Here is a 27,383-nt window from a genome sequence, read left to right on the forward strand (position 1 = left end):
CCCTCTCTTTCCATTCCTGCCTTTTACTTAGTTTCAGTACTGATGTTTGAACTCAAGACCTCACATTTGCTCTCCTGATTTGCTTGCTTGACCTTGAGCCTTGCATTCAGCTCAGCTTTGTGCTGAGTACTTTGGATATGGAGTCTCACACAGTTTCTGGCCAGACAGGCTTTGAACTGTGATTCTCCAAATCTCAGCCTCCTGAGTAACTAGGATTCGATTATAGATGTCAGTTACTAGCATTCAGTTATTTCTTGATGTAGGTGGTGTCTACTTTGATTTCCTTTGTCCTTTTCTTTCTCTTTCCTTTTCATTTATTCCCTTCCCTTTCCTCTTCCCCCTTCCTTCTCTTTCTTTTTGTTCTGGAGAATGAACTCTGGGCCTCTTTCTTGCATGGTAAGCACACGTTCTACCATAACCCTGGTTTATGCACTTTTGCTTTTATAGTTCGTTCAAAAGTTAATTTTGGTTGGGCACTAGTGGCTCACACCTGTTATCCTAGCTACTCAGGAGGCCAGGATTTGAGGATCATGATTTGCAGCTGCCCCAGGTAGGGAAAGTCTGTGAGACTCTTATCTCCAATTAACCACAAGCAAACTGGAAGTTGTGCTGTGGCTCAAAGTGGTAGCACACTAGCCTTGAGCAAAAGAGCTCAAGCCAGGACCTGAGTTCGAGCCCCATGCTAACAAAAAAATAATTTTGATTTATATGTCATTAAAAATTCTACATCTCTTGGCAATGTTCAGTCTGGCACACGATTGATAGTTTTACAAAAGTGCATATTATGTATTGCTTGACCTCAAGTGAACTTTTTTCAAATTTGAGAAGCAAAGCATCCGTATCTGGAAGTTCTAAAATGGAGTCAACGGTAAAGGATGGTCTTTTAATATATTCCAATGAAACAGAAGATCAGCTTGGCAAGTTTTATTTTGGCAATGAGCTCCTCTCAGAGGAAACCTGTCAACCTCTGTGTGTTGAGGTACACTGTCCTCAGCCTCTCAGCGAAGACTCTCGCCTCTCTCACTCACTGAGACTTCCCAGATCATGACTCAGGGACAAACTACAGGGCCTTGGACAAGGCTCTGTGTGCTGAAACTTCGTTTTCAAACGTGAACAGAAATGCAGTGTTAGCCAGGTGCCACTGGTTCATGCCTGTAATCCTAGCTACTCAGGAGGCTGAGATCCTCTTATCTCCAATTAACTACCCAAAAGTAGGAATGGAGCTGTGGCTCAAGTGGTGTTTGTCCCAGCCTTGGGCAAAAAAGTTCAGGGACAGCACTCAGGTTTTGACTTTAAACCCCAACACCAGTACCAAAAAGAAAAAAAGAAAGAAAGAAATGAGTTTCTAATGTCATATTCTTGAATGCAACCCACTTCTAAGGGGGTGGGATATAATGATGAAGGGAATGAAAGGAACAAAGACACCACAGAGAATCACACCAATGTGTAAGCAGACAGAGGTGACCAGAACTATCTTATTTATTATAAAGATACACCGTGAAGAACAAACCCGACTGTATACTGAAGCCTGTAATGGTACATGCCAAAATGTACAGTACTATACATAAAAGTGCATTGTCACAACAGGTTAACAAAACATTTTTTTTCCAGAACTGTAAAATCATCCTTCTTTATCTTTGCCTCACAGAGGAGGGATGGAATGGTCAGAGGCAGTATAGAACATGGGGAACAGGATGGCAGTCAGCAGCGCTTAGTGGGGTGTGGATGGGAATGGGATGGGAGGATGGGGAGAGAGCCACTGCTGGGTGAGAAAGGCACAATCACGTCTACGAGGACAGTGTGGTGATTGACAGACTAGAATGCAAGACACACGAGACTGAGCACCCAGGCCCAGGAAGGTGGGGATGGAAAAGAGGCCAGGAGAGGATGAAGAAGTTTCAAAACACTCGGGTGGGCAACCAAAATGAGGCAAAAGAGGACATGGGTGGGGCATAGATTGGGTAACAGTACAAGAGCAATACTAAACTCCTCTAGAATAGAAAGGCACTTTCACATGTACATACTACAGATGTACATTGACACAATTAGGTAACAGTCACAAGCGGGAAGCTACCAGTACTGCAATTGATCAAATGACAGGAAAGGACAATACTGATTTAATTACGTGGGCAAGGAGTTGCCCTTAGGTACGTAGGTAAATAGCAGTCTCTCCTGTTACACAGTCACTTACTCTATTTTAAATACCTATAATAGCCATCACACTACACATTGAACTTGCACGAATGCTCTAAGGTGGGCATTCACATATGCACGGTTTATATAGTTTTCTTTTACTAAACAGTTTCTAAGATAAGCATTATGGAACCCAGTACAATTATTTAAACATACAAAAATCCCTACATAATTTAATGATACAGGTACCCATCTCGATTATACCACATAGACTATTGTATTTTTCCAGGAAGTATACTAGGGTAAGTGAAAGCTCAAATTCAGGCTTGTTTTTAATCTATTTGTGTGAAAGTCACCCTACAAGAAACCCTTGATGTTCCAGCCCAGCTGGAGCTTGGGTGTTGGCCCAGGGGTGGCTTGGAGTAGGGGGGTTCTATTTACACGTGGATAGAGCCTTCAATTCTAAGCTGCTCTGTGCCCTGGGGTCTCTGTTGGAGAGCTGAAAGCAAGACAGAGTCCTAAAATGCATCTTCTGCATAACTGGCTTCTTACTGCTGTGGTCAGGAATAAGCATCAGCCCAAATATCAAGCCTTCTAATGCCCCTCAATAGTCTCTTTGGCTCCCCTTACCCCTGCCCTTAGTAGTCCTAGGGTTTGAATTCAATGTCTACTACTTGTGCCACAACCTTAGCCCTTTTAGCTTTAGTTTGCTTTTAGATCAGAGTCTCATGCTTTCACCAGGGCCAGCCTTGGATCACAATCCTCCTACTTCTCCAGAGTATCTGGGATTACAGGATTGAACTACCATGTCTGGTCCAAACCATGGGCTTTACAACTTTAGATTTCAGAGACTCGAATGAATAGATTATAGTTTCTTCGGTTCATAGGTTTAAGAAGCTATGTTATCCCTAAATGCTAAGGATAGTCCTAACCAACCTATTCTTTGTTTCTTATAATTAAATTATCAATCCATTTTAGGAATGGCAAAATGTACACAGAAAATTCCTGAAGGACACAGTTTGACCCTTGGAACTCTTTATCCATTGATGATTGTTTATTCTCAATGTGTTAAGTGGGATTCTGGTAAATTACTCTATGGATGTCTTCGGGGACACAAAAGTTTCTCCAAGACATGTAAAGCTGTGGAACAACGGTGTTGACACAGAAGAACATGGGGCTCTAAAAAGTGCCACCTTAATTCCCTTGTATAACTAATGATAAGAAAAATATAACTTGAAAAAAGTGCCACTTAATAGTTGGAAAAAGTTTACAAAACACTCCAGGAGATGTGCATTCAGTACCTTCCTTTCTGTCTTAATAATTTACTCCTCAAACTCTTCAAACCAAAGGCTGATCTGGTAATCTCTGTCAGTGACAGGTGTGAACATACAGTTCTATTAGCTATGAACATATATGTTGGCATAGGGGGAATTGGGCAATCTTTCTAGGACCATAATGTACCATCATTAAAATGATCCTTTCCCTAAAGCACCAAGAACACTGTAAAGATCCTTGAATAAGGAAGGAGTAACATCTCCAGAGCTCATTCTTCTTTCTCCTCACTGTCTTCCCTATACCTTTCCTCTTCCTGCTGCACTACTGGTCCTAAAAAAAGGTCACACACCACATGAACCTGCTTAGCTGTTGGCAGCTTGGCAGCTCAGAATAAGCTTGGCAGGTGGTCTGGATCATTTGTGAAGTGGCTATCTTACCTCTGTAAATTCAATGGATGTTCCCTATACAATGTAAAGATAGGTGAGGATTCACTTGAAGGCCTCAGCCTCCATTTGCAATTGAGAGGCGGGTAGGAAAACTTGGAGGTAATAATAGTATAGGGAGAAGTGATGGAGACAGGTAGCTAGAGAGCAAAGGGAATCAATCCAGTGGGAGTTGTTTCCTGAAAGAAGACACAGCCGTGGGACCCCAGGGTCTCCAGCAGCGTGCCTTCCATCATCCAAAGGTAGCAGAGTCCTAATGTAAGGAGCAGAGAGGCATAGGTGGACATATCAAGGAGAAGAGACCCCAAGGAGGATTACCAGAGAGATGTCTGATGAAATAAGCTTGTGAAAGTAAGATCTGAAAAAGCTAACGTGAAAGCAGGTAGAGTCATTTAAAAATAAATTTGAAACACCTTGGTCCTTCTTGTGTCTTCTCTTAACATCTAATGTTCCCATGAAAGAAGAATCCTCATTATTATTTTTATTTTTTACCAACCTGGGAGATTATTTAAGAAAGTTGGAATTTCCACAGAACCTTAGAGAAGATTATTTGAAAGGATCAGTGCTATTGAAAGCTCAGTCTTTTTCAAAATGCTCAACAAGAATGGCTCTGAAAATTTTACCATACCTGGACATATGGGGATGGGGGTGAGGTGGGGATCTGAACCACTAATCCATTTTTGAAATTAGGCTGACCAAAAAGCCAGCAGTATGACCTTAAGAGGAAATCGTATTTCACTTATCTCTTTCTTCAATAGAATGTCTAGACTGGCAAACTAAGGTAGAGACCAAAGTAATAAATAACCTTGATTTTAGTATAAATCCTGATTCCTTTCTGCATGTTGCATTCACCAATGGGCTGATGAATTAAAGCCTATAGGGTGCCAACTCTTAGGTAGGATGCCAGTTTGAACCTAGAAAGTAATCCACAGTGGTCAAAGGGATTTGTTCTGAAGCAGCCATTTGTCTTCATTGGGAAGTTCAGTGATAGTGTAGCTAAACGATCGCAGGTCTATGGATATCAGACACTAGTGATTTGTACCTAAGTGAAAATAACTGCATTCAGAGTAATTTTTGGAGAGGTGGATGTATAGCTCAGTGGTAGAGTGGGTGCTTAGCATACAAAAGGCCCTACTTTTAATCCCCAGCACCAAAACCAAACAAAATGAAATAAAAAAAATCCACATTTTTTTTTAAGATTGAGGAAAAATAAATATAGCAAAAATACGGGCTTAAAAAAACAAAACAAAACACCAAACCTGCCTACATACTAAGAGGGTAAAAAGAAAAAAGGAAGTCTCTAACTGAACTCAACTGACTCTGTGAGTTAAATAGAGACTACAGTCAAAGAAGAAAAACAAGCAAACAACAACAAAACAGCCCAAACAAAATCTAACAACAAACAGGAAAAGAAAAATCATGGTTCTGAGGTATGACACTGGAAGGGAATTCCTGGGACGGTGAGGTAATTGTCCCATGATGGCTTGGCATGCTCTTATTCAAGTACCATAGCTAGGATGGATTGGCTCAAAGATAGAAAGGGTGAGGAGAGTTGGGATTTTAAATTTAGGATCATCAGGCCTTTGTGACATATTTGAAGGTAGCAAGATAATTTAGCTAGAGAAGATTCTAGGATTTATTTCCTGTTTGCTTTCTCTAATGCCACAGAAGAGATCCTAGGGATTTAGGAATATTGTTTTTTCAAGGCAGTTATTGAAGAACAGAACTTTATAAGAATTTGTGATGTAACCAGAAGGTCCTTATAATTAGACTGTTTGAGTTCTTTGCAAATGCAGTGGATAGGTCTGGGAACTTCTAAGGCCCCATCATCCTCACGGAGAAGGTAACATCAATAGCTTTGGAGACAGTGCTTTCCTTTCCTTCCCCAAGTTCAGTTAACACAACTGTGAGTATCTAACCCCTCCCAATGGGTTTAACCTGGACCCAGGGAAATGGCTGTCAGGGAGGAGGCGTCTTTCAATCCATCCAAACCTTGGTCTCACCGGAGCATCCCTTTGTGCCAATGGCAAGTCTAGGAGGAGCTGGGCCCTGGCTTGAGTGGAAGCAGGTACTCACTGTCAGCTACCACATGATGCAGGATCACCTTCCAGCAATGTTTCCCCACAAGCTACCGACCCAGAACTTGGATACTCCGGCTTTTAGGAGACTCACTTGGACTACACTAAATATGAAGCTGTGTAGAATGCAGGGAGCAGTGTTACCTTCATAACAAGTGGTGCAGCATTGGAGTTTTCAAGTAAGTCTAAGTGATTCTATTTGTCTTTAAGATGACATATGTCCAGTTACTTAGAAAAATTACAAAAGGCTGTGTTAATTTTAGCTAGTCTCCGACATTACATTCGACAACATAGAAAAGCCAAAAGATCTCCAGTTATCTTAAGCACAAAACTAAGGAAAGTTATGGATCATTGACTTCCGTCACTAATCCGTTTTCTCTTTTAAGCCGCCTGCCTTATGACCTTGCTCAGCTGGTTTTACATGGTGCAAGACTTGTCTGTGGGACCCTGTGAAGGTGGGGCAGGTCCTATGGTAGGGTTTGTTTTTGGAAGCACAGCAGGTTTCGGCCTAAGGGCTGGGGGCTTCAGCTGCACGCCCATTCTGGGTGCCACCATTGGCTTGAAAGTACTCATGGTATCACTGGAGGAGCTGGTGCTACGGCGAATCTGAGGCTCTGAGCTTCTGAGGGCCACGTTGTGCAAAGGGCTGAGAGATTCTGTGGAACTGGCAGGGGTGGGAGAGTTTTTCACTTGTTCCAAGGTATCCAGCACCACGTCAGGGGCATGCTTGGCTGTACTCTGTCTCTCGAGTTCGCGAAGTTCATTCAAAGCAGTGTTCATCGTCTCTTCAATATCCTATTGAAAAATAGTCAGAGAGTGGAATGATAAGACCAGTGCATAGAAACCCATGTATTTCATTTCAGAGCAGACAGGCCAACCAAGAGTGTGGAAATTTGAACTTAACAGTCTATAGAGGAGTCAATAAACGTAATGCCAGCTTGTGCAAATAGCTTGACCTCGAAATGTTTTAGAATTCAAGATGCCATGGCTCATGGAACTATGGAGCAAATACTTGTTTTCCTAAGATACTAAGTCAACTTTTGGTAGCTGACTTATTCATGTAGGATTCTATTTCAACTTATGGTAAAGGCTAACTTAAATTTAGATCCTGAAGTGCTGGGAGTGGTCGTGCATGCCTGCAATTCCAGTACAAGGTGGAAGAATTTGAGCTACAAGTTAGCGGGCTCCATAGTGAGACCTTGTCTCAACAGTTCAAATAACAAACAAATAAAACTCACTTAAAAATTAGAATACATGATATTTATTCAAATATCACATTCTAATAATACTATATTTATTCAAGGAATAACTATAAATAGGAATAAAAAATTAGGCTTCATTCAGTCTACAAATAATTTTAGAGCACTAAAAGCATATGAAGAAGTCCTAGGAGTTCTCAAAAATTCTGCTCCCAGGGAAATGACTTACAGAAGAGGCAGCTATTCAATCTGTGAACACATGATGTGAACACATGATTCATTCTCATGGGAAAATTTGAAGACTAGAGATGGAAAGATAAAGAAAGAACAAAGCACATTTTGTGAGGGTGAGATCATTTTATAAGTGACTACATTCATATGTGACTAAAAAATGAAATTTTCAAGAGAATTTGTCCAAGAATATGTAGAATTGTTTGAGTTTTTCTCTCTTTTCTTTTCATTTCATTTATTTCTTTTAAATTGTGTGGTACTGGGATTTAAACTCAGAGTCTTGTTTGTGTTTGTGAGGCAAATGCTCTACCACTTGAGTCATGCCATACCCAGCCTTTTGGCTTTTAAGGTTATTTTTCAGATAGGGCCTTATAAACCTTTTCTCAGGCAGGGCCTTGTACCTTGATCCTTCTACTACATAACTGAGATGAAAGGGATGAGCCACCATACTTAATGGTTGAGATGAAGTCCTACTAACTTCCTGCTTGGGCTAGTCTTGAACCATGATCCTCCCAATCTCATCCCCTGGAGTAGCTAGGAGTACAGAATATTTTAACAATGCTTGGACTGAGTTTTAGCTCTTATGATTCATAAGAGAGGGAGTTCCTTATATACAAGACAAACAGTACAGAAAAGAAAGAAGAACCACAGAGATGGTGGGACAAAGGGTGAACCAATACCACAGTGATACTAAACCAGACACTATGTTATACATGAACTTTACAACTCAGAAGGAGGGAAGTGGAGGGATGGGTGAAACTGAGGGAGGGGATAACACTGTTCCAAAAGAAATGTACTCATGAACTTACTATGTAATTGTAACATCTTTGTATATATGTTGTGCCAAGTCGCAAGACCACCCCCAAGAAGACCACCGAGATTCAGACACTCCGAAATGCAAAAGCAAGGCAAGGCTTTATTTAACGAGCTGCCAACTCGGGCCTCGTCCTACCCACCGACACAGCGGAGGTTAGGAGGAAGCCCCGAGCTGTGATTACACAGGGCTTATAAAGGCAAAGAACAAGGTTACAACAATCAGCTGTGCAAGCAAGATTAGAACACAGGTACAAATCTGATTGGCCCAGGGTTCGATTCTAAAATGGGGTTCACGTGGTGGGGCCTGACTTCAAAGTCTGGCACCTCATTTCCCCCTTTTTCTTTTTGGTACCTTGGGAGCCAATCATGGCTCCATTCTGTCCATTTCAATGGCTTGCATGTCTAGGGGATGATATAGAGGTAAGGCATGGGCCAGTAGGGCCCAATGTAGTAACCAAAGGGCCTGTCACCATTTCTTACAAGAATAGTCTCTGTACCTCTGTTTTGCATGCCTCTAGTTTATCCTGCCTCATCTTCCCAAAAACAACTCTGGCCCCTTGATTTTAAAGGGGGGCTGATGGGTGAATATCATCCATCTTCTGTAACTTCTTCAGGCTGATTCAGGGGCGTAGACCTTACCTAGCCAGGAACCTATAACCTTCTTGGTTCTGAGCTATCTCCTTAACCTCCCTCCAGTGAGCTAGGATCAAGTCTAGGGGGCTAGATGGAGGTCCTCAAGATAGAATGTTACCCATAGCTCTGATCAGATGTTCAGTCCAAAAGGCTACAAAAAACAAAACAATTAATACAAAAGGAGGAAAACACACAGGCCTGAGAACAAGAAAAGCTACGAGTTGGAGATCTCCCAAGCTAGCCCACAACCTCCTACAAGGTTGCAGAAGGAATGGACCCGAGTTGGCCCACAACCTCCTGCAAGAAGGAGTGGACCCGAGTTGGCCCACAACCTCCTGCAAGGGTGCAGAAGGAGTGGACCCGAGTTGGCCCACAACCTCCTGCAAGGGTGCAGAAGGAGCAGACCCAAGTACAAGGTGGGCGGGTTGAGTCTCGTTTAGGAGGCCCTCCTGGTCAGTTCCGGCCAAAAACCAAACTGACTTGTGCCCTACAAGTATAAGCAAAAAGCAAAACAGACAGACAGACAAATTACAGGACAAGACAAATGAACAGCGCTGTTTTCTTACCTTTGGAGTCTGGGATCTCGGGGTCTCTGGGGCTATCCCGGACGAGCCCCCAAATGTTGTGCCAAGTCACAAGACCACCCCCAAGAAGACCACCGAGATTCAGACACTCCGAAATGCAAAAGCAAGGCAAGGCTTTATTTAACGAGCTGCCAACTCGGGCCTCGTCCTACCCACCGACATAGTGGAGGTTAGGAGGAAGCCCCGAGCTGTGATTACACAGGGCTTATAAAGGCAAAGAACAAGGTTACAACAATCAGCTATGCAAGCAAGATTAGAACACAGGTACAAATCTGATTGGCTCAGAGTTCGATTCTAAAATGGGGTTCACGTGGTGGGGCCTGACTTCAAAGTCTGGCACCTCATATATATATATAGCCAGTCCTAGGGCTTGGACTCAGGGCCTGATTACTGTCCCTGGCTTCCTTTTTTGCTCAAGACTAGCACTCTACCACTTGAGCTACAGCGTCACTTGTGGCTGGGCCCTATTCCCAGCTCCTACAATATATTTTTTTTTAATGTGAAAGAAGGGATTTCCTGGTTCAATGGATTGAGCAAGCCTTCTTATGCCTTCTTACTCAGAGATCCTTAATCTCTTTTTCTTTAACCTAAATCATATTCTACCTGCTTATTATAAACAAATGATGTTAAGGGTTCCTCGAATCATTAAATTCATCTATCATCAAATATCAGTGGCTCTAAATATGTCTCAAAGGACCTTGCATATCACTTTAAATAGAAAGAACTCAAAAGGTCAAAAGCATTATTTTTTTTTAAACTAAGGAATTGTTGTACACTTAAAATTTATTTAATTCTTGGGGGGGAAGGGAAAGGGGGAGGGGGAGGGGGGAATGAGGGACGAGGCAACAAACAGTACAAGAAATGTATCCAATGCCTAATGTATGAAACTGTAACCTCTCTGTAATTCAGTTTGTTAATAAAAAAAAATATATATATAAATTTATTTAATTCTTAGAAGAAGACTAATTTACCCTCGAAAATTCTCTTTCATTAGAGCATTCAATATAGCTTGGAAAAATCTCATATCCGGACAGGTTTTCTTGGGTACTTTTTATTAAGAGGAATCCAGCTTTAATATTTTCCTTAAGTTCTTGTTCATTTTCTTTTTTGATCTATTTAGGTAGTTTTTAAGTTTCAGTGATAGCTGAAAAATAAAAAATGTTGCTTTTGTGTGTTGGTACTGGATTTGAACTCAGGTCACTGTCCCTTGAATTTTTGCTCAAGACTGGTGCTCTACCACTTGAATCACTCTACTCCTGGCTTTTTGGTAGGAATTGGGAGATCAAAGTCTCAGAAACTTTCCTGCCCGGCTGGCTTCAAACTACTATCTTCAGATCTTAGCCTTCTGAATAGTTAGGATTACAGGTGTGAGCTACCAGTGCCTGGCAGGAAGGGTGTTTTTGATTACTCTCTTGTCAAACCCTTAAATCTATATACCTCCTCTGTCACTATTTATAAATGTATTTTCTGATATCCTGTGCTGTTAAAGAAAAGAAAAACCCAGAAGGCAAAATGGTATCCACCATGGACAAATTCATTCATATCATTTTAATTTACTTTATCAACCTAAATTATTAGAAACAAATGACAGCCCTCTATGCAGGCATATGGAAGATATATGTTCAAATATCATAGGATCCAATTCTGCTCTTCTTCAAGTGGCTTATCATTATTTATCCGCATTATCTATTACTGATCACTTATTTCCTAAGTTGAAAGTGTCATGTTTATCATATTTGAAAAGTATCTGTTTCTGGGCTCTTCATTCTATCCTATCCATTTGCCTACCTTGCTAACTTTAGAATATATTTAGGATATGCTAATGTTAGTTTACTCTTCTTTTTTTCCAGTATTTCCTGCCTATTCACCAAGGCCAGATTTGAATGTCCTACCTGTTGTCTTTCTGCTGTATCTCTTTTTAAGTCATTATTGGCCTCTTCTGCTAAATAGATCTTCAGATGAGACAGCCAGGCCTTCAAGAATTCGTTATTTTAGATTGGAGGCATGATTCCAGTGGTAATAAGCCTGTGTAGTAAGTACACAACCCTGAATTCCAAGCCCCAGTTATTCCAAAAAGAAATGAGCCATTTCTTCTCTGTCTTCTTAAGTTGATTACATCAAAAACATAGCTGCAGAACATAAAATCTACTTTTCCATCATAATATCCAGGTATTCAAAATGCAATATTCCAATACAAGCATTGTACCTGAGCAATTGACTCTGGGTCCAGTGGCTTGTGGTCATTGAAGCCTGAGTATTGTCCAGATGACGTGGACCTTCGGATGGGAGGGCTGTCGATCTTCTTGAGGGAGTCATGCCGGCTGATGTTGGTCAGGCTGCCATGGCCAGGCCGACGCCTCCTCTCAGGGCTATCATTGTTGAGGCCACGGTTCTGCAGCAGGCCTCGGGGGTGACTGGCTAGGTTTGGGGACCCCAGATCAACTGAAGAGTTGGAGAGAGCATGTGGGGGATGAAGGGGACAATGGCCATCGCTGGTCCTGCCAGGACGCCTTCCTGGAGGTGGTGGCTCTCCTCTTTTTCTTTGTCTAGACATCCACAGAAAGAGAAAATAGGAGAGCTTGTCATCAGGGGTAACAGTGCAAGGGTGAGGGGATAGTGGTTTCTCATGGCTCCTGGAAAAGAGCAGGGTTAGGAGCTAATTGGCAGACTTCACTTACCGGGCTAAATAACTATCGGAATGGCGATCTGTTGGGGAGTTCATGTCCTTAGATGAAGACTTGTCTTCAGTGACTGCCCCACTACTGGCCTCACTGTCAGCTTTTTGGCTCAGAGTGTCTGAAAATGTATCATCCCTAAAAGAAAGGAGAATTGAGGGTCAGGGTCTATGTGCTGGATGAGCAGAGACAAAGGAAATGAGGGATGTCATCGGTGAGTCTTTTAGTAATACAGCCTTTCATTACAAACACAATGCAATTTTGTTGAGGGCAATTGAAAATGTCAGATTAAAAAAAGTGAAATAAGAATTACATCCAGAACCTTCTAGAATTAGAGTCTTAAGAAATATTCCTCTATGTTTTTCTCTTATTCCTATAACACATAGCTATGAGTGCGTGCATCTGAATCTATATTATTTAGGTCTCATGGATACCTGTATATTTATATATGTATAGTTCTATGTCTATAAATATACACAGTATTTTTTGGATATTCATCTATATATTTTACATTTCTAAAATTATGCTAAATCACAAAGTCATTGTATACATTTTATGTAGCATAGTCTCTACCCTCTGAAAAGCTTCTCTTCCATTGGTAATGGGTTGTAGAATATTATACTCAGAAAATTGGTATTATACTGTAAATATTACTTTGTAATTATTTCTGTCACATATCATGCCCATCTCCCCATGTCCTTACACACTTTTAAAAATCAGAACTTTCTTGCAGCAAAGGTAAAACAACCACCAGAGGTGATTTCACTTAGACTGTGAGTCATTTACTCTCCGTTTTGGGAATCTGGGATTGAAAAAAGTAGCAGAGACATCAAGATACAGCACAGATGTTTTGGGAATCGCCAATGTCAGCTCTTCCTTCTCTGCAGAAGTTATATTTCCAAGAACCTGAAAGTTTTGAAACATGTCCTCCTCTAACAGCAGTTCTAAGCCTCTTGATCAAGGGTGGGATTTGAATACCTGCTGACTAGGTCCTGAAGTCCTGTTAGCAGAACCACTAGGAAGGTGAACAATTATGTTTTTCTTCTGTCCCTGCCCCCCGCTCTTTTTTGCTCTAAAACTGAAGTTAGGAAGAAGAGCTGGTGTTCTCAGGTAATAGAAGCTGGAACTACTCACATATCCTGCACCACTATGTACTGGTGAGGCACCAGCCCATCGATGCCATTGTGCCTGCCTTCCCACCAGTCCTCAGATGCGCGGTGGTACAGCAGCAGCGAGGCTCCCTTCTTGAAGGACAGTTCTCTGGCTGACCGCCCGACATAGTCAAACTTGGCTATTGCTTCGATTGGCTCACACTCTACAAAGAATACACGGGTACAAGGAGAGGGACAGGGCTGTTAGGAAGGCATCATACACTCTTGGAAAGTTCTACACAAGGCTGAAGAACTAAAAAAGCTAGTTTATCTATTGTTTTGTGCTAGTATTGGGGCTTGAATTAGGACCGAGGAACACTGTCCCTCAGCTTTTTCACCCAAGGCTATAGGGCTTTATAGCTTGAGCCACAGCTCTACTTCTGGCTTTTTGCTGGTTAATTGGAGATATGTGTCTCACGGACTTTCCTATTTAGGCTAGGTTTGAGCCATGATTCTCAGATCTCAGCATTCTGAGTAGTAGCTGGGATTACAGGTATGAGCTACTGATGTCTGGCTTAGATAGGCCGTATAATATGCAGACTAGACAGGCAAAAAGTAAATTATCAAAGCAAGAGGGAACAGAGGCTGTTCAAAGAGATATATAACTGTGATAAGTTTTCCAGAAAACTAGAAAAATCAGACATTGGATCTATATTTCCGCAATGTATTACTGGAGCTATATAATGTCTGTCTAATAAAAAAATTAATCTTCTAATATAATGCTTAAAATCCCTCCTTTGGTTATAATATCCTCCACAGTTGCCCAATATTATTTTGACATTGATGGAAACATTGTTGTCTCCTTGCAACATATTATATCCAAATTGTGTGGAGCTTTTTTTTTTTTTTTTAATGGTTTTGGTTCTTGAAATGCTGGGGATCAACCCCAGGACTTGTACATGCCAGGCTAGTGCTCTAGCACTGAGCTATTCCTCCAGATCTTCTTATAACATGTTAATACCATTTATAACCATTTTTCTATGTTATAAATAACTATAAGAAGAATATTAGGAATGTTTTTCTTATATAAGAAGAACACTAGGAAGGTTATGATATATATGTGTGTATATATATGTATATGTATGTTTGTGTACATGTATTTTGGGGGGGGGGTAAACTCAGGGCTTGGGTGCTGTTGTTGACCATTTTTTTTCTTTCAAGTCTAGCACTACCACCTGAGCCACAGCTACACTTCTGCCTTTTTGTTTTTTGACAGTTAATTGGAGATAAAAGTATCATGAACTTTCCTGCCCAGGTTGGCTTTGACCCATGATTCTCAGATCTTGCCTCCTGAGTAGCTAGGATTACAGGTGTGAGCCACTAGTGCCCAACTATATTAAAGTCAAGTAAAGTCAGAATGATAAATATGATTTGAATATTTTTAATTTCCTCATAGGTTTTTTTGGTTTTGTCAGATTTTCAAATTACCACCAAAAGTAATAACTTTTTTCTCTCACATCAGTAACAATTTTAATCTTCATTATTAAAAGATCAGATTCAAAAATCCTATATTCTAGATATGAAAGGATATTGTACTAAGATGTTAAATTGAAAATCCTTTGTATAACTTTGTAGAACTTGTTTCCTATTTTCCTTAGTAACAAATTTTCCCATTTAAAAGAGCTGATTTTTCAAAAACTTTACTGCAATATCTGTTGTTTGTATATGTAAGAAAAGCATGAGAAAATTTTAGATAAAGACAGCTAGGCTTTTTTTCCCCCTTCACTTAATAAATCAAAATTTCCTAAGAGCAGGGAAATATGCTCAAAAATTCCCTCCTCAAAAATCCCAGATGTAGTGACTCATGCCTACAATTGTAGCTACTCAGGAGATCTGAGAATTATGGTTCATTGCCAGCCTGGGCAGACAAACCCAAGACACCCTTATTTCTAATTAGCAAAAAGCTGGAAGTGGAGTTCAAGTGGTGAGCTCCACCCTTGAGTGAAAAAGCTAAGCAAGAGCTCAAGGCCCTGAGTTCAAACCCCAGTACGGGTACACACACACACACACACACACACACACACACACGGAGAGAGACACACACACATACACACACAGGGGGAGAGAGAGAGAGAGAGAAAAAGAGAGAGAAATCTCTGAGATACGTAATGTAAATGCCCCCAAATCTTATATGAAAGGCCTTATATGAAAGGTCTTATATGAAAGGCCCATGTAAATTTCAGCAAACATTTTCAAAACAAAGAAAAATGCATTATCTTTTAGCTAGGAGGTAATATTAGAAGTAAATAACATTTCATATTGTACTAGACCACACTCTTAGCAGGTAAAATGTGTTTACCTTCCAACAACTATTATTTTTATAACATACGTTAACAGTATTCTCACCTAAAAATCTTATTAAAATAATTTAGTGACAGCTTTGTTAAATATCTACAAGTTTGCCTCATAGAGAAGGAGATAAAATGTTACATTTAAACACAATGACTTTTTGGTTGTTGGAAAGTTGTAGATAAAGAAGGAGTTTTGGTTAAGTTGAGAGGACAGATACCAAAATTTGTACTTCTGTTTTCCTTAGAGGACAGAAGTAAACATCAACGGGGTAATGACATGCTAATTCGTTAAAAATAACTCCATGATGTATAGTTTGCAAATTCCAGTGTGAAGATACCTACACATTTTCATCCTACTAAAAAAAGTAGGGTTGGGGATATGGCCTAGTGGCAAGAGTGCTTGCCTCCTATACATGAAGCTCTGGGTTTGATTCCCCAGCAGCACATATACAGAAAACAGCCAGAAGTGGCGCTGTGGCTCAAGTGGCAGAGTGCTAGCCTTGAGCAAAAAAAAAAAAAAAGAAGCCCAGGGGCAGTGCTCAGGCCCTGAGTCCAAGCCCCATGACTGGCAAAAAAAAAAAAGTAAAAGATATCAGCACATACAAGTCTCTATAGTCTTTATACATTATGCCAAGGAGGAATGAGGTAACTACTAATGGTCTTTAGTGGCATTCTGTGATATACTATTGATGCTGGTCTTTTCTTTCTTTCTTTCTTTCTTTCTTTCTTTCTTTCTTTCTTTCTTTCTTTCTTTCTTTCTTTCTTTCTTTCTTTCTTTCTTTCTTTCTTTCCTTCTTTCTTTCTTTCTTTCTTTTTTGGTACTGGGGATCAAACCCAGGACGTTGCACTTGCTAGGCAAGCGCTTTGCCACTGAGCTACATCCCAGCCCTATGCTGGTCAATGTCTGTTTAAGATAGTTTAACAGAAAAATAGATATTCTATCACGATTTCCTAGTCATGACCTAAGATCATCTCTTCTTTTTGTTTTTTTGTTTTTGTTTTTTGCAAGTCCTGGGGCTTGAACTTAGGGCCTGAGCATTGTCCCTGTCTGCTTTTTGCTCTAGGCTAGCACTCTACCACTTGAGCCATAGCACCACTTCTGGCTTTTTCTTTATATGTGGTGCTGAGGAATTGAACACAGGGCTCCATGTATATGAGGCGAGCACTTTACCACTATGCCATATTCCCAGCCCCTCATCTCTTCTTTTTGTACTCTTTTTTTTTTTTTTTTTTTGCCAGTCCTGGGGCTTAGGACTCAAGACCTGAACACTCCCCCTGGCTTCTTTTTGCTCAAGCTAGCACTTTACCTCTTGAGCCACAGCGCCACTTCTGTCCTTTTCTGTTTATGTGGTACTGAGGAATTGAGCCCAGGGCTTCATGCATGTTAGGTAAGCCATAATCCCAGCCCTCTTCTGTTGGGGGGCTCTGGACCCCCTTTTCCCCTATCTCCCGGGGAAATGCCTGAACCCAAACTATGAAAGACACTCAGCCCTGCCCCTCCCACCGGCAGAAGGAGTAAGGTGTATCTTTGTGGACTTTGCTGAGTTGAGGAGAAATGCCGAAATCCCCTTCCCCGTCAGCCCCCCTCACGTGTCCGACGCAGGAAGAAAATTCCGGGGAGACAGCCTGATGGTTGAACGGGTCTCACAGGATTTAATTGGGAGGGGGTTTATATAACGGTAATGGTGGGAAAGGAGGGGGACTGGCCAAAGGGCCAGTCATAGGCTAAAGACCATGTCCATCACGATATCATGAACTTCCTCTATGGGCGGGGACTACAGCCCCCCAAGAGCTGGGTCTCTGTAGAAGTCCCCGCCATGATGGCACGCATGTGTTCGCTCCCCAGGGGTGGGGACTTCTCTTCTGATTGAAGCCGGAAGGTGGGAGGGGCTCCCTCCCACACTGCCCCAAGGCTAGGGGAAGGGCAGCGTGAATCCCCAGCACTCTTCTTTTTATTACTATTCAAAAACAACTAAGCAACACGAGGATCCAATTCTCTTATTTTATGGAAATGTGGGCAAGTTATGAAAACAACCAGATGAATCAGAAAACTCTTATTGGTAATCCTACTATATCAACTAGTAATTCTGAGCAGTTTCATTAGTTTGACTTTTTCTACTCCCCTGAGATGCATTTCATAGTCAAGTGTCAATCAGTAAGCTATTTACACACATCCTAGTCCAGCCTTGCATGGCAAATCAATTGTAGGGCATAGCGCATAAGAGCTCCTTGACAGACAGAGTCTCATGTTGTCCTTTAAGGTCCTACAGAGACTTCACAGAATGCACTAAGTACAGCTATAAATTGCAACAGTTAGTAATGGTGATCACTTAGTTTTCCTACATGGCTATTACGATTTTGTGCACAGGGGAAAAAAATCAGCACAACTGATAACCAGGCCGCCTGGTGCTATTAAGTCTTTTATTTATTTATTTTATTATTTATTGTCTATTAATTCTTACATCTCCATTTCCTGCAACTTTGTTACGATATACTAACATCATACTTTATTCGGGGGACTTTACTTTTCTGTCTAGATCTGTTACCTATTTCCCTAACAGAGAATGATGTTTTGTGTGACAGTATATCTTAAAGAAAAATGCCACTTGCGTGATATTCTGTCAGAGAAAACAAAATAAAACAAAAGAATGACCAATACCTATTAATCAAAAAGGTAATCAATATTCTAGTTAATTTAGACTAGTTTATTCTGGTTCATCAAGGATTTTGGAGGTTGGCTGTGGATGATAATATTTGTCCATCACTTTCATACAAAACCAGGCCAACATGGTCAAAATGATAACTAAAACACAGAGTTCTCAAAGCTACTCTCTTAATAGTCAGGAGGTAAGAACAACTGACAGATGTCATGGTGGTGATGCTGATATTTGGGAAGAGAAATGGCCTGGGCCTTTTCTTGGCTGTTCCAGCCAGTGCAGAAAGCAAAGAAACAGAGAAACCCAAAGAGAAAAAGGAATAAACCATACAGAGAAACAAAGAAACCCATCTCAAAAGAAAGGATGGTCGTTGGACTCTCGTGGTTTACACCTGTAATCTGGTTATTCAGCAGGCTGAGATCTACGGATCGAGGTTCAAAACTACCCTGAGAAGGAAGTACATGAGACTCTTATCTACACCTAACCACTAAATAGCCAGAAGTAGATGTATGGCTCAAGTGGTAGAGCATCGGCCTTGAGCACAACAGTTAAGCCCATGCCTTGGGTTCAAGCCCAAGTACCTACTTCCCATAAAAAAGCAAAAAAAGAAAATGAAAAGCCAAACTTCAGTGCAGAAGATATTTGCAAAGCATATACATAATAAAGGAACACAAAGAATTTTTATATAGTGTGGACTCACAAACAAACAAACAGGAAAAGAAAAGTAAAGCCAAGCCACACCAAACTGAAGGAGCCCTAGGAACTTAATTGTTAAGGAAGAAATGATAGAGAGCAGGGTTTCCAGCAGCATGAGCTGAGGCCTTACCGTCCTCACTGGTATGAGGTTCTGTGCCAGCATCCTGGTCCACTTCCTCCAGCGTACCATGCTCGCTGTATGGGCTGTCACTGTGAAGTAGAAATGGGAAATTCACACGAAATCCAAGTAGAGAAGACCAACCTCAGGAACTAAGATGTGAGCCTCACCTGCAGCCCTATTTTTATTTTATTTTATTTTATTTTATTTTGGCCAGTCCTGGGCCTTGGACTCAGGGCCTGAGCACTGTCCCTGGCTTCTTCCCGCTCAAGGCTAGCACTCTGCCACCTGAGCCACAGCGCCCCTTCTGGCCGTTTTCCATATATGTGGTGCTGGGGAATCGAACCGAGAGCTTCATGTGTAGGAGGCAAGCACTCTTGCCACTAGGCCACATTCCCAGCCCCCCTATTTTTGTTTTTAATGAGTGAATAAATTGCTACTGTGAGGAAAATATAGGAGACTTAAGTGGTGAAAATATTACTTGCTTGTCTGCCAGTGGAATAAATGGTAGAGCTTCCATTGATTATCTGGTTCCACGAAGATATTTTCTATCTATTTCCTTTTAGTTTTATTCATTTATTTTCTCAGAGCCAAGCTTCAGCCAGTGCCTTGCACATAATACATGCTCAAGTATATATTTCAGAATTGAATATGATGTGCATATCTTCATTTTATATGCACGTCTGTATATAGTTATGAAAATACATATATGCATCTGTCTTTGACTAGGTTATTTTACAATTCTATGAAGACAGAAGTTAACTGACAGAAAATGGATAGAATTATAAATAGTTGTTATCCAAAGCAATGCAAATGTGTTGAATCCAGCTAGAAGATGTGTGTTCATCACCCTACACACAGATTAGTTCCTGCAAATGTGATTTGCTGTTCTTTTTTTTTTGCATAGAAATTGGTGGTTCTTTGACCTCTGGGAAGTGGTTGTAGCCTCCTCTGCCTCATTTCTTGACATGCACCCACTTTATATCTGCAGAGGAGTCATGATTTTTTAATTCATTCATTAACAATTTTTTTCATTCACCAGTACCATACCGCTCCTCAAACGTATGCTGACAAATAAATACAAACATGATATCACTATAAAAGCCCACTTACATTTGCAGGGTTGGTGGGCCAGCATAGGGACGAGGACAGGGACAAGGCTACCATTTATTGATATTCTGTTTAAAATAAGTGATTCTCATAGAAAACATGCTCTATGAACAGATGGATAAACTCAAGCCCCTGTTACTGGCTGCAAGACTATTATATATGCTTTTACTTTGCTTGGAAAAAGCAGTAACCACAAAATGTCCCAGAATACAACCCATAGACTAGATATCCACATATTTGATCTTTGACAAGTTGAACAAGACAATAGAATTTATGGACTTTATCTTAATACATCATTTGATCCTGGCCTTTAACAATATGCCTATGAAAATAAACCATGATACCTTGAGCTGGTGGCTCAGATCTGTAACCCCAGCTACTCAGGAGATTGGGATCTTGGTTTGAAGCCAGACCAGGTAGTAAAATCCTTGAGATTCTTATATCCAATTAACCAGGAAAAAGACAAGACTTGTGGCATGGCCCAAGTGCTAGGGTGCCAGCCATAGCAAAAAAAAGTAGAGCAGAGTGAGAATGTGAAGTCCTGAGTTCAAGCCTAGTACTTACACACACACACACATACACGTGTGCACATGTGCATACACAGGGAATGAAACCTATTAATTCAATTAGGTATCCTTTCTATACTTAATATAACAGTAAAATTAACATGGCCTTATAATATCTAAAGCTTTATTCTCTGTAAGAACCATAACAGGGTAGATTCATCTCAAAGATGACTCCCCAGGGATAGGAGAGGGATAGATATGAGCTCTCATATCAAAAGTCAGTGTTGCTGTGGATCTTGGTGTCCCAACTTACCTTAAATGTTACCGAGACTTCCTTAAAAAAAGTTAGAAACGATTAGACTCAATGGTGGCTTATAGGCAAATCATTTTCCCAATCTTGTTGAAAACTATACTTCCATAAAACTTTTTTGGCAAGGGGAGGACTAAAATTCTTGGACTTACCAGTAGTCATCTCCAGCCATACATTTCTCATAAACAGGACCATCCAGTTCTTTAGCATCTGGGAAAATAGTCTCATGGTGGATGATGATGGTCTTGATAATTTCATTCACATGAGCCTGGCAAGATACTTGATCCTGGATTTCTGGGACAGGCATCAACGTTGGGCCAAAGCAAATGGCCAAGTTATAAGGGTCCATCATGTTCTCATCGCTGTACTGCGAAAGACTATGAAAAGAAATCAGAAAGATGTGCACAAGAACAAAGGGAGAAAGAAAATAAGTGCTCAATAATTATTTTGAAACATGAATCTAAAATATTTTACCTGACATTTAGTATTACAATAAAATGATATTCCATCCCATTTACAGTTGACACCAGGGCAATAGAGGAAAAGTAAAATGACTTAGGACTTTCAATTTGGTAGAAGCTTTGTTTTATGAAGTGTTATTTTTCAAGAGAGTTTAATATAATATCCACAAGGACGGAGCCTCAGATCAAGATGAAGTCCATTTGTAAATATTATGTCAGGCTCTCAATGATGATCATAAATTTTGAAGGGGCAATACAATTTCCATAAAGCTTTTTATGCATGGTTTTAAATTTCAAAAACATCTCTCATTTCACTTGTAAGTCTTGAGAAAACCCAGGAGAAAACAAAGCATCTTTTCTTTGCAACTACTGAAAGGAAGCAAATAAGTCCAGGCTTTGTCATCTGCTTTTAGGTAAGTCTGTCAACACCAGAGGGAAACCTGTGTTGTAAAAAACATTAAAGGGCAAGAGAAGGAGAAGAGAATCTTTCACTTAAAAATTTCATTTAAGATGAGAACGCTTTGTGGATGATTTCCAGTTATCTCATGCTAATTTATAAATGCAGTGTAATAGATATTTGTGAAATATTTTCACCAGTGACTTGGAAAGAGACATCTCTTTATTTGATGTCTAATATACATGAGCAAGTTGTGCTTTCATAGGAGAGTTGGGAGACGTTATCTCTGAGTGTATAGAATGTCAGTCTTGAAAGGAAATGTACAATCCAGGTGAACAGATGACAAGTGAAGGAGAAAAAGGAGACTCAGTGACAGTCACAAAGGAGATAATGAGACACAAAGGAACTGAGATACCACTTGACATGATCTTTTACCCGCCCCCCTTTTTCTTTCAGAAATAGATATTCTAGAAAGGGGAAAGTGCAAAAGCATCATTTCCACAGCTAACATATGTGCTTCCCTTCTGCCAGGTCTCAAATATGAAGTCTTAGAAAAAGAAGTTCACAGTAACAGTAAGTGATCACATTACAGATCATTTCGAAAGTGGGAGCATCAGGGAGAAGATTCAGAGTAAGAATGGTCTAATTGTCAAAAGACATGCTAGGGAAGTGAAGCTGTGGCCTAGGCGGTAGAGTACCAGTCTTGAGCAAACGACAACAACAACAACAAAGCACCAAAACCCCCGCAAAACCCCCCAAAAAACAAGGCACAGTGCCTAAGTCCTGAGTTCAAGCCCTAATACCTGAACAAACAAATAAACAAGAACAAACCAACAAACAAATGACACAGGAGCTCAGTGAGAAGAATTACAAAAATTTCCCTAGGGTTTATTTTAATCCTGGCCAAAAGAATGTAAAAATGCTATTTCCAAGGGGGAGAGGGGAGGAGAGACTATGGTAGAGGGGTGATTATGATCCAGAAGCATTTTACATAAACAGATTTGTTAGACTAAAACTCCTTTATATAACTAATTGGTAGCAATAAAAGAAAAAAAAAGTATTTCCAAGTTTTGGGATTTGACAATAGAAAAGAATAGCTAATCTTTCTTTGCAATATTCCTCTTTCAAGTGTCCTGAGCTAAAGGCTGGGCCCTGGTCTCTGGATGAAAGCAGATGCCAGAAGCAGGGGGCCATCTTTGGGCAGAACCATGGGAAGCAAGGCCAATTATCTGACTCATGGTACATTTTCCATTCTCATGATGAGTTAGATTCAGGCTTTGAGAACTTCCTTAATTAACAGATGGTTTTCCTAGTCAATTGTTCATTTTGCTCAGATGTGTCAGAAAAAATTTTTAGAAAGCAAGGAGAAGGCCAGTGAGAATTGCTACTGGGAGGGTGGTACAAAACATGCAACTAAAAATGAAGCAAGAAGCTTTCAGAACCAATAGCTTCCATTATTATCATTTGGGAATACTTCAGGCACCACAGGATGAACAGTTGAGTCCCATCTCTTGGAACCAACCTGTAGTGGGTTTGATTTCAGGCCTAGCCAACAGGTTAATAAATTTTCATGGCTTTGATAATGCAAAACACCAAATGAAACAAGAGTTGTGAAAATATCATAGGAAGGATATTTTATAAAGGGGAATCCATGCCAGATTGAGAGAAGGCATTTCCCCAAGCTTATTCCATAGTTGACTTGCCCTGTGTTTATTTCCAACCAGTTAACTGAACTGTTTGTATAACATGAGACATTGGAACATGACTTGGGCAAGATTACCAGGAGGTAATACGACTGAAACATTGCCTAACTTAAAAGAATAAAGTTTCTATGAAAAGAATGTGTTATGTTTTGTTTTTGCTTTTGTTGTCTGTTTTTGTATCAGTCCTAGGGCTTGAACTCAGGGTCTGAGTGATGTCCCTGAGCTTTTTTGCTCAAAGATAGTTAGCTCTACCACTTGAGCCACACTCTACTTCCCATTTTCTGGTGGTTAATTAGAGCTAAGAGTCTCATGGACTTTCCTGCCCAGGCTGGCTTCAAACCACAATCTCAGCCTCCTGAATAGCTAGGATGATAGGCAGCTACCAGCACCCAGCTAATGTGATTTCTTTCTTTCTTTTTTTTTTTTTTGATATTTGTCATATTGGTTTAGAAATGTTTCCTTCTTGACAAGGTCTCACTATGGGGAATATGTAGCCATTCATTTTTGAATCTTTACATGTTGCATCTCCAATTTCACTTCATCTCTGACTATGACATTAAAAATTACAGAATTTTTCTGTATTGAGCAGGTGTTTTTCATCATGTTGACAAAAGCTTTATGACATTAGCTTTGGATAGAAGTTGAAAAAATGCACATTTCACTGGAAAACGTTATTTTTAGTAATATTCAATTTTTTTCTCACAATTCTAGCTAGTTATAGTTTTTGCATCTGGGACACAGCTTTCATACAGTACGCCAAGGCCTTTATCTGAGGGGGAAAAATGGACCTCAGTCTATATTCAATCACTTTCTCTCTGATTGTGCAGATAAATATTTTATAGGATCCAAGCACACAGGCAGAATTCAGGTAGGCATTTTGGCAGAACATGAGGATATATTAGGGTACTTACTGATTGAGGAAGGCGAAGAGGTACCTCATCACAATAAGGACAGACCTGGGCAGTGTCAGGAGGAGTTTTCGGATGTGCAGCGCCCTCTCATAGAGATTATCTATTCCTAAAGACAGCAATTTTTTTATGACATGTCTATTTTTGTCACAATAATTAAAAAAAAAAGAACTGAAGAGCCTGTGGGAAGTCAATAAAAGACAGAGGAGTGGAAAGCAACAAGGATATCAAAGAATGACTAGGAAAAAAACCCAACAACCAACTATAAGAACGTTCAAGAGGGAGGCACAGTTTCTCTACACTTATGCTAAATATAAATCAACGCCAAACAGAACTGCTGGCATTTCTGGGGTAGCAGCAAGTCTATGTGTCCAGAAGACCTCAGTCATGGAAGCAAAACAAGACTTTTACCTGGCTGGCTGTTAAGTAGGCTTGCAGCTGGCATGCTACATAAGCTTTTGCTCTGGTACAAATGACTCATTCACTTTCCAGAGTCCAGTTAGTTCAAAATTTATAGTTGCTTACTGACACTCTGATGAATGTGAATTTCTAGCTGGCAATTCATGGCCCTTCAATTTCATGCTGGATGGAAAGATGGATCTTTTCCTCCTCCCCTCATAAGCATTGTCAGGAAAATCAGTATTTTATTTAGTTTTCTCTTAAGCTGGGCTTTGTTCCCACAATTCAAGATCTCATGTAATTAAGTAGAAGTGGCATTCATCCAATCTTGGTAATATGCCCAAGGCTCCCAAGGCTAATTTATGTTCTTTTCCCAGCAAGACAAGGTTCTTCCATCAGCATCCTAACTGCACAGCACTGGGGTGTGGCAATGTCATGAAAATGTGTGTGAAGAATTCCCCACAAATCTTATGTTAGAGTTGAGCATTGGTGGCTCATGTCTGCAATTCTAGCTAGTTAGGGGGCTGAGATCTGAGGATCACAGTTCAAAGTCAGTCTGGGCAGTAAGATCCATGAAACTCTTATCTCCAATTAACCACATAGAAAGTCAGAAGTGGAGCGGTGGCTCAAATGGTAGAGAACTAGTTTTAGGAGAAAAAGTTAACAGACAGTACCCAGGTCCTGAGATCAAGCCTCAGTACTGTCACAAAATAAAACTTGCAAATTATTCAGAAAATAAGTTCAAATGGCCATCACCTCCAGAGCTAGTTTTTCTATTCATTTGCCAGAAAATAACAAATGACAATATGAAAAGGTATCCCTATATGAAGAAAGTGTTCCTCTCCCCTACATCCTGGGGCTTGAACTAAGGGCCACTTCCAGCCTCTTCTGTTTAATGTGGTGCTGACTCAAACCCGGGGCTTCATGCATGCTAGGCAAGCATTCTACCGCCAAGCCACATTCCCAGTTCCTAGTGTATTCAAAGTTATATAATTATATCACCTCACTCAATTTTAGAGTATTTTCATTACCTCAGACAGAAGCCCCAGTGGCTGAGTGTGATGCAAATGCCTGTGGTCCCAGCTCTCTGAAGAAGAGGTAGGATTGTGAACTGAGACTAGCTAGGACTAAAACAAGAGACCCTACTGGCAAAACAGACCCCTCCCCCCAAAAAAAGGGACTAGGAGTATGGCTTAAGTGTAATGCAAAGTGCAAAATAGAAACAAAGGACCCCAGACTGTAGGTTTCCATTTATGTGAAATAGCCAGATTGCACAAATCCACAGAGACAAAAGAATCAGTGGCTGGGCTGGTGGTACCAGCAGTTATAATTAAATGGAAAGTGATTGCTCAGGTTTGCTAACTGGGTTTCTTTTGGAATAATGAAAATGATCTAAAATTGATTATGGTAATGGCTGCACAATCCTGGGAGTAGACAAAAAGCCTTTGAATTACACACTTCAATGGATTGATTGTATAGTATGAGAATCACACATCTCATGAAAGCAGCTTTCATAAGCACAGGTATTATACAAAGACACTAAAATGTTAATATTATCTCTGGGTAAAGGAATTATGGAGGATTTATTCTTTATTGTATAACTTTTCTGCACTGATCACATATAAATTGTATAACAGTACAATAGGACTGCTTATTTGATGATTTTAGGAAATTACATTTTTTAGGATATAATAGTATAAAGGTTGTGTTATATACCAACATATAACTTAATATGTATTGTAGTTTATTGTACACAAAATGTTGCTCAATGGTGTACACATCATTGTTAGTGGGTAGCAGCATTTGAATTTTTTTCCTGTGTGTGTGTGTGTGTGTGTGTGTGTGTGTGTGTGTGTGTGTGCCAGTCCTGGAGTCCTGGGGCTTGACTCAGGGCCTGGGTTTTGTCCCTGAACTTGTGTTTGCTTAAGGTTAGCTCTCTACCACTTGAGCCACAGCTCCACTTCCAGCTTTTTTGGTACTTTAGTGAAGATAAGAGTCTTATAGACTTTCCTGCCTAGCTGACTTCCAACTACAATCCTCAGATCTCAGCCTCCTGAGTAGCTAGGATTATAGGTGTGAGCCACTAGATCCCCGCTGCTTCTGTGTGTTTTAAAAGTACTCTACAAAAATAAAGAAATAAACAAACAAATAAATAAATAAAGGTACTCTTCAGTATTGGTCTTAAACTCAGGGCTTTGTGCTTTTCCTTTGCTCTTTCACTCAAGCCTGGCATACTATCCTTTGAGCCATACCTCCACTTCTGTTTTCTTGGTGGGTAATTGGAGATAAGAGTCTCACAGACTTTCTACCTGGGCTGGCTTTGTACTTTGGTTGCCAGATCTCAGCCTTTTGAGTAGTTAGGATTATAGGCATGAGCCCCTGGGTCACGGCTCTGATATAGCTTTGTGATAAGAAGCATAATGGGAAAAAGAGGATGTATTCCTTATTTTCCAGAGACACATACTCAGATATTTGATATGCTATCACAGAGGTAATGCTCGTGGCTCAAGTTTAGCCAAGAGATAAACATTGTAAAAGTCAGTGACTAACTCTATGAGAGTTCATTATATTATATACTTACCTTTTGAAGATGTGTAAACTTTTCTATA

General features: G+C 40.4%; 1 protein-coding gene across 2 annotated transcripts in view; it reads right to left on the minus strand.

Annotated features, from left to right (window-relative positions):
* Positions 1-5,555: 5,555 nt before the first annotated feature.
* Srgap1 (SLIT-ROBO Rho GTPase activating protein 1) overlaps positions 5,556-27,383 on the minus strand; it is a 231,485-nt gene continuing 209,657 nt past the window's right edge. For both annotated transcript variants that reach the window (XM_048360376.1, XM_048360368.1), the window contains exons 16-22: positions 24,379-24,484; positions 21,059-21,283; positions 18,993-19,072; positions 13,202-13,382; positions 12,071-12,205; positions 11,599-11,938; positions 5,556-6,724 (exon numbers count right to left, since the gene is read on the minus strand). In XM_048360376.1, coding sequence (XP_048216333.1) covers positions 6,347-6,724; positions 11,599-11,938; positions 12,071-12,205; positions 13,202-13,382; positions 18,993-19,072; positions 21,059-21,283; positions 24,379-24,484 — 1,445 coding nt within the window. In that variant the 3' untranslated portion in view covers positions 5,556-6,346. The remainder of the gene's footprint in view (positions 6,725-11,598; positions 11,939-12,070; positions 12,206-13,201; positions 13,383-18,992; positions 19,073-21,058; positions 21,284-24,378; positions 24,485-27,383) is intronic.

The sequence above is a fragment of the Perognathus longimembris genome, chromosome 1, assembly GCF_023159225.1.
Source record: "Perognathus longimembris pacificus isolate PPM17 chromosome 1, ASM2315922v1, whole genome shotgun sequence".
Classification (NCBI taxonomy): domain Eukaryota; kingdom Metazoa; phylum Chordata; class Mammalia; order Rodentia; family Heteromyidae; genus Perognathus; species Perognathus longimembris.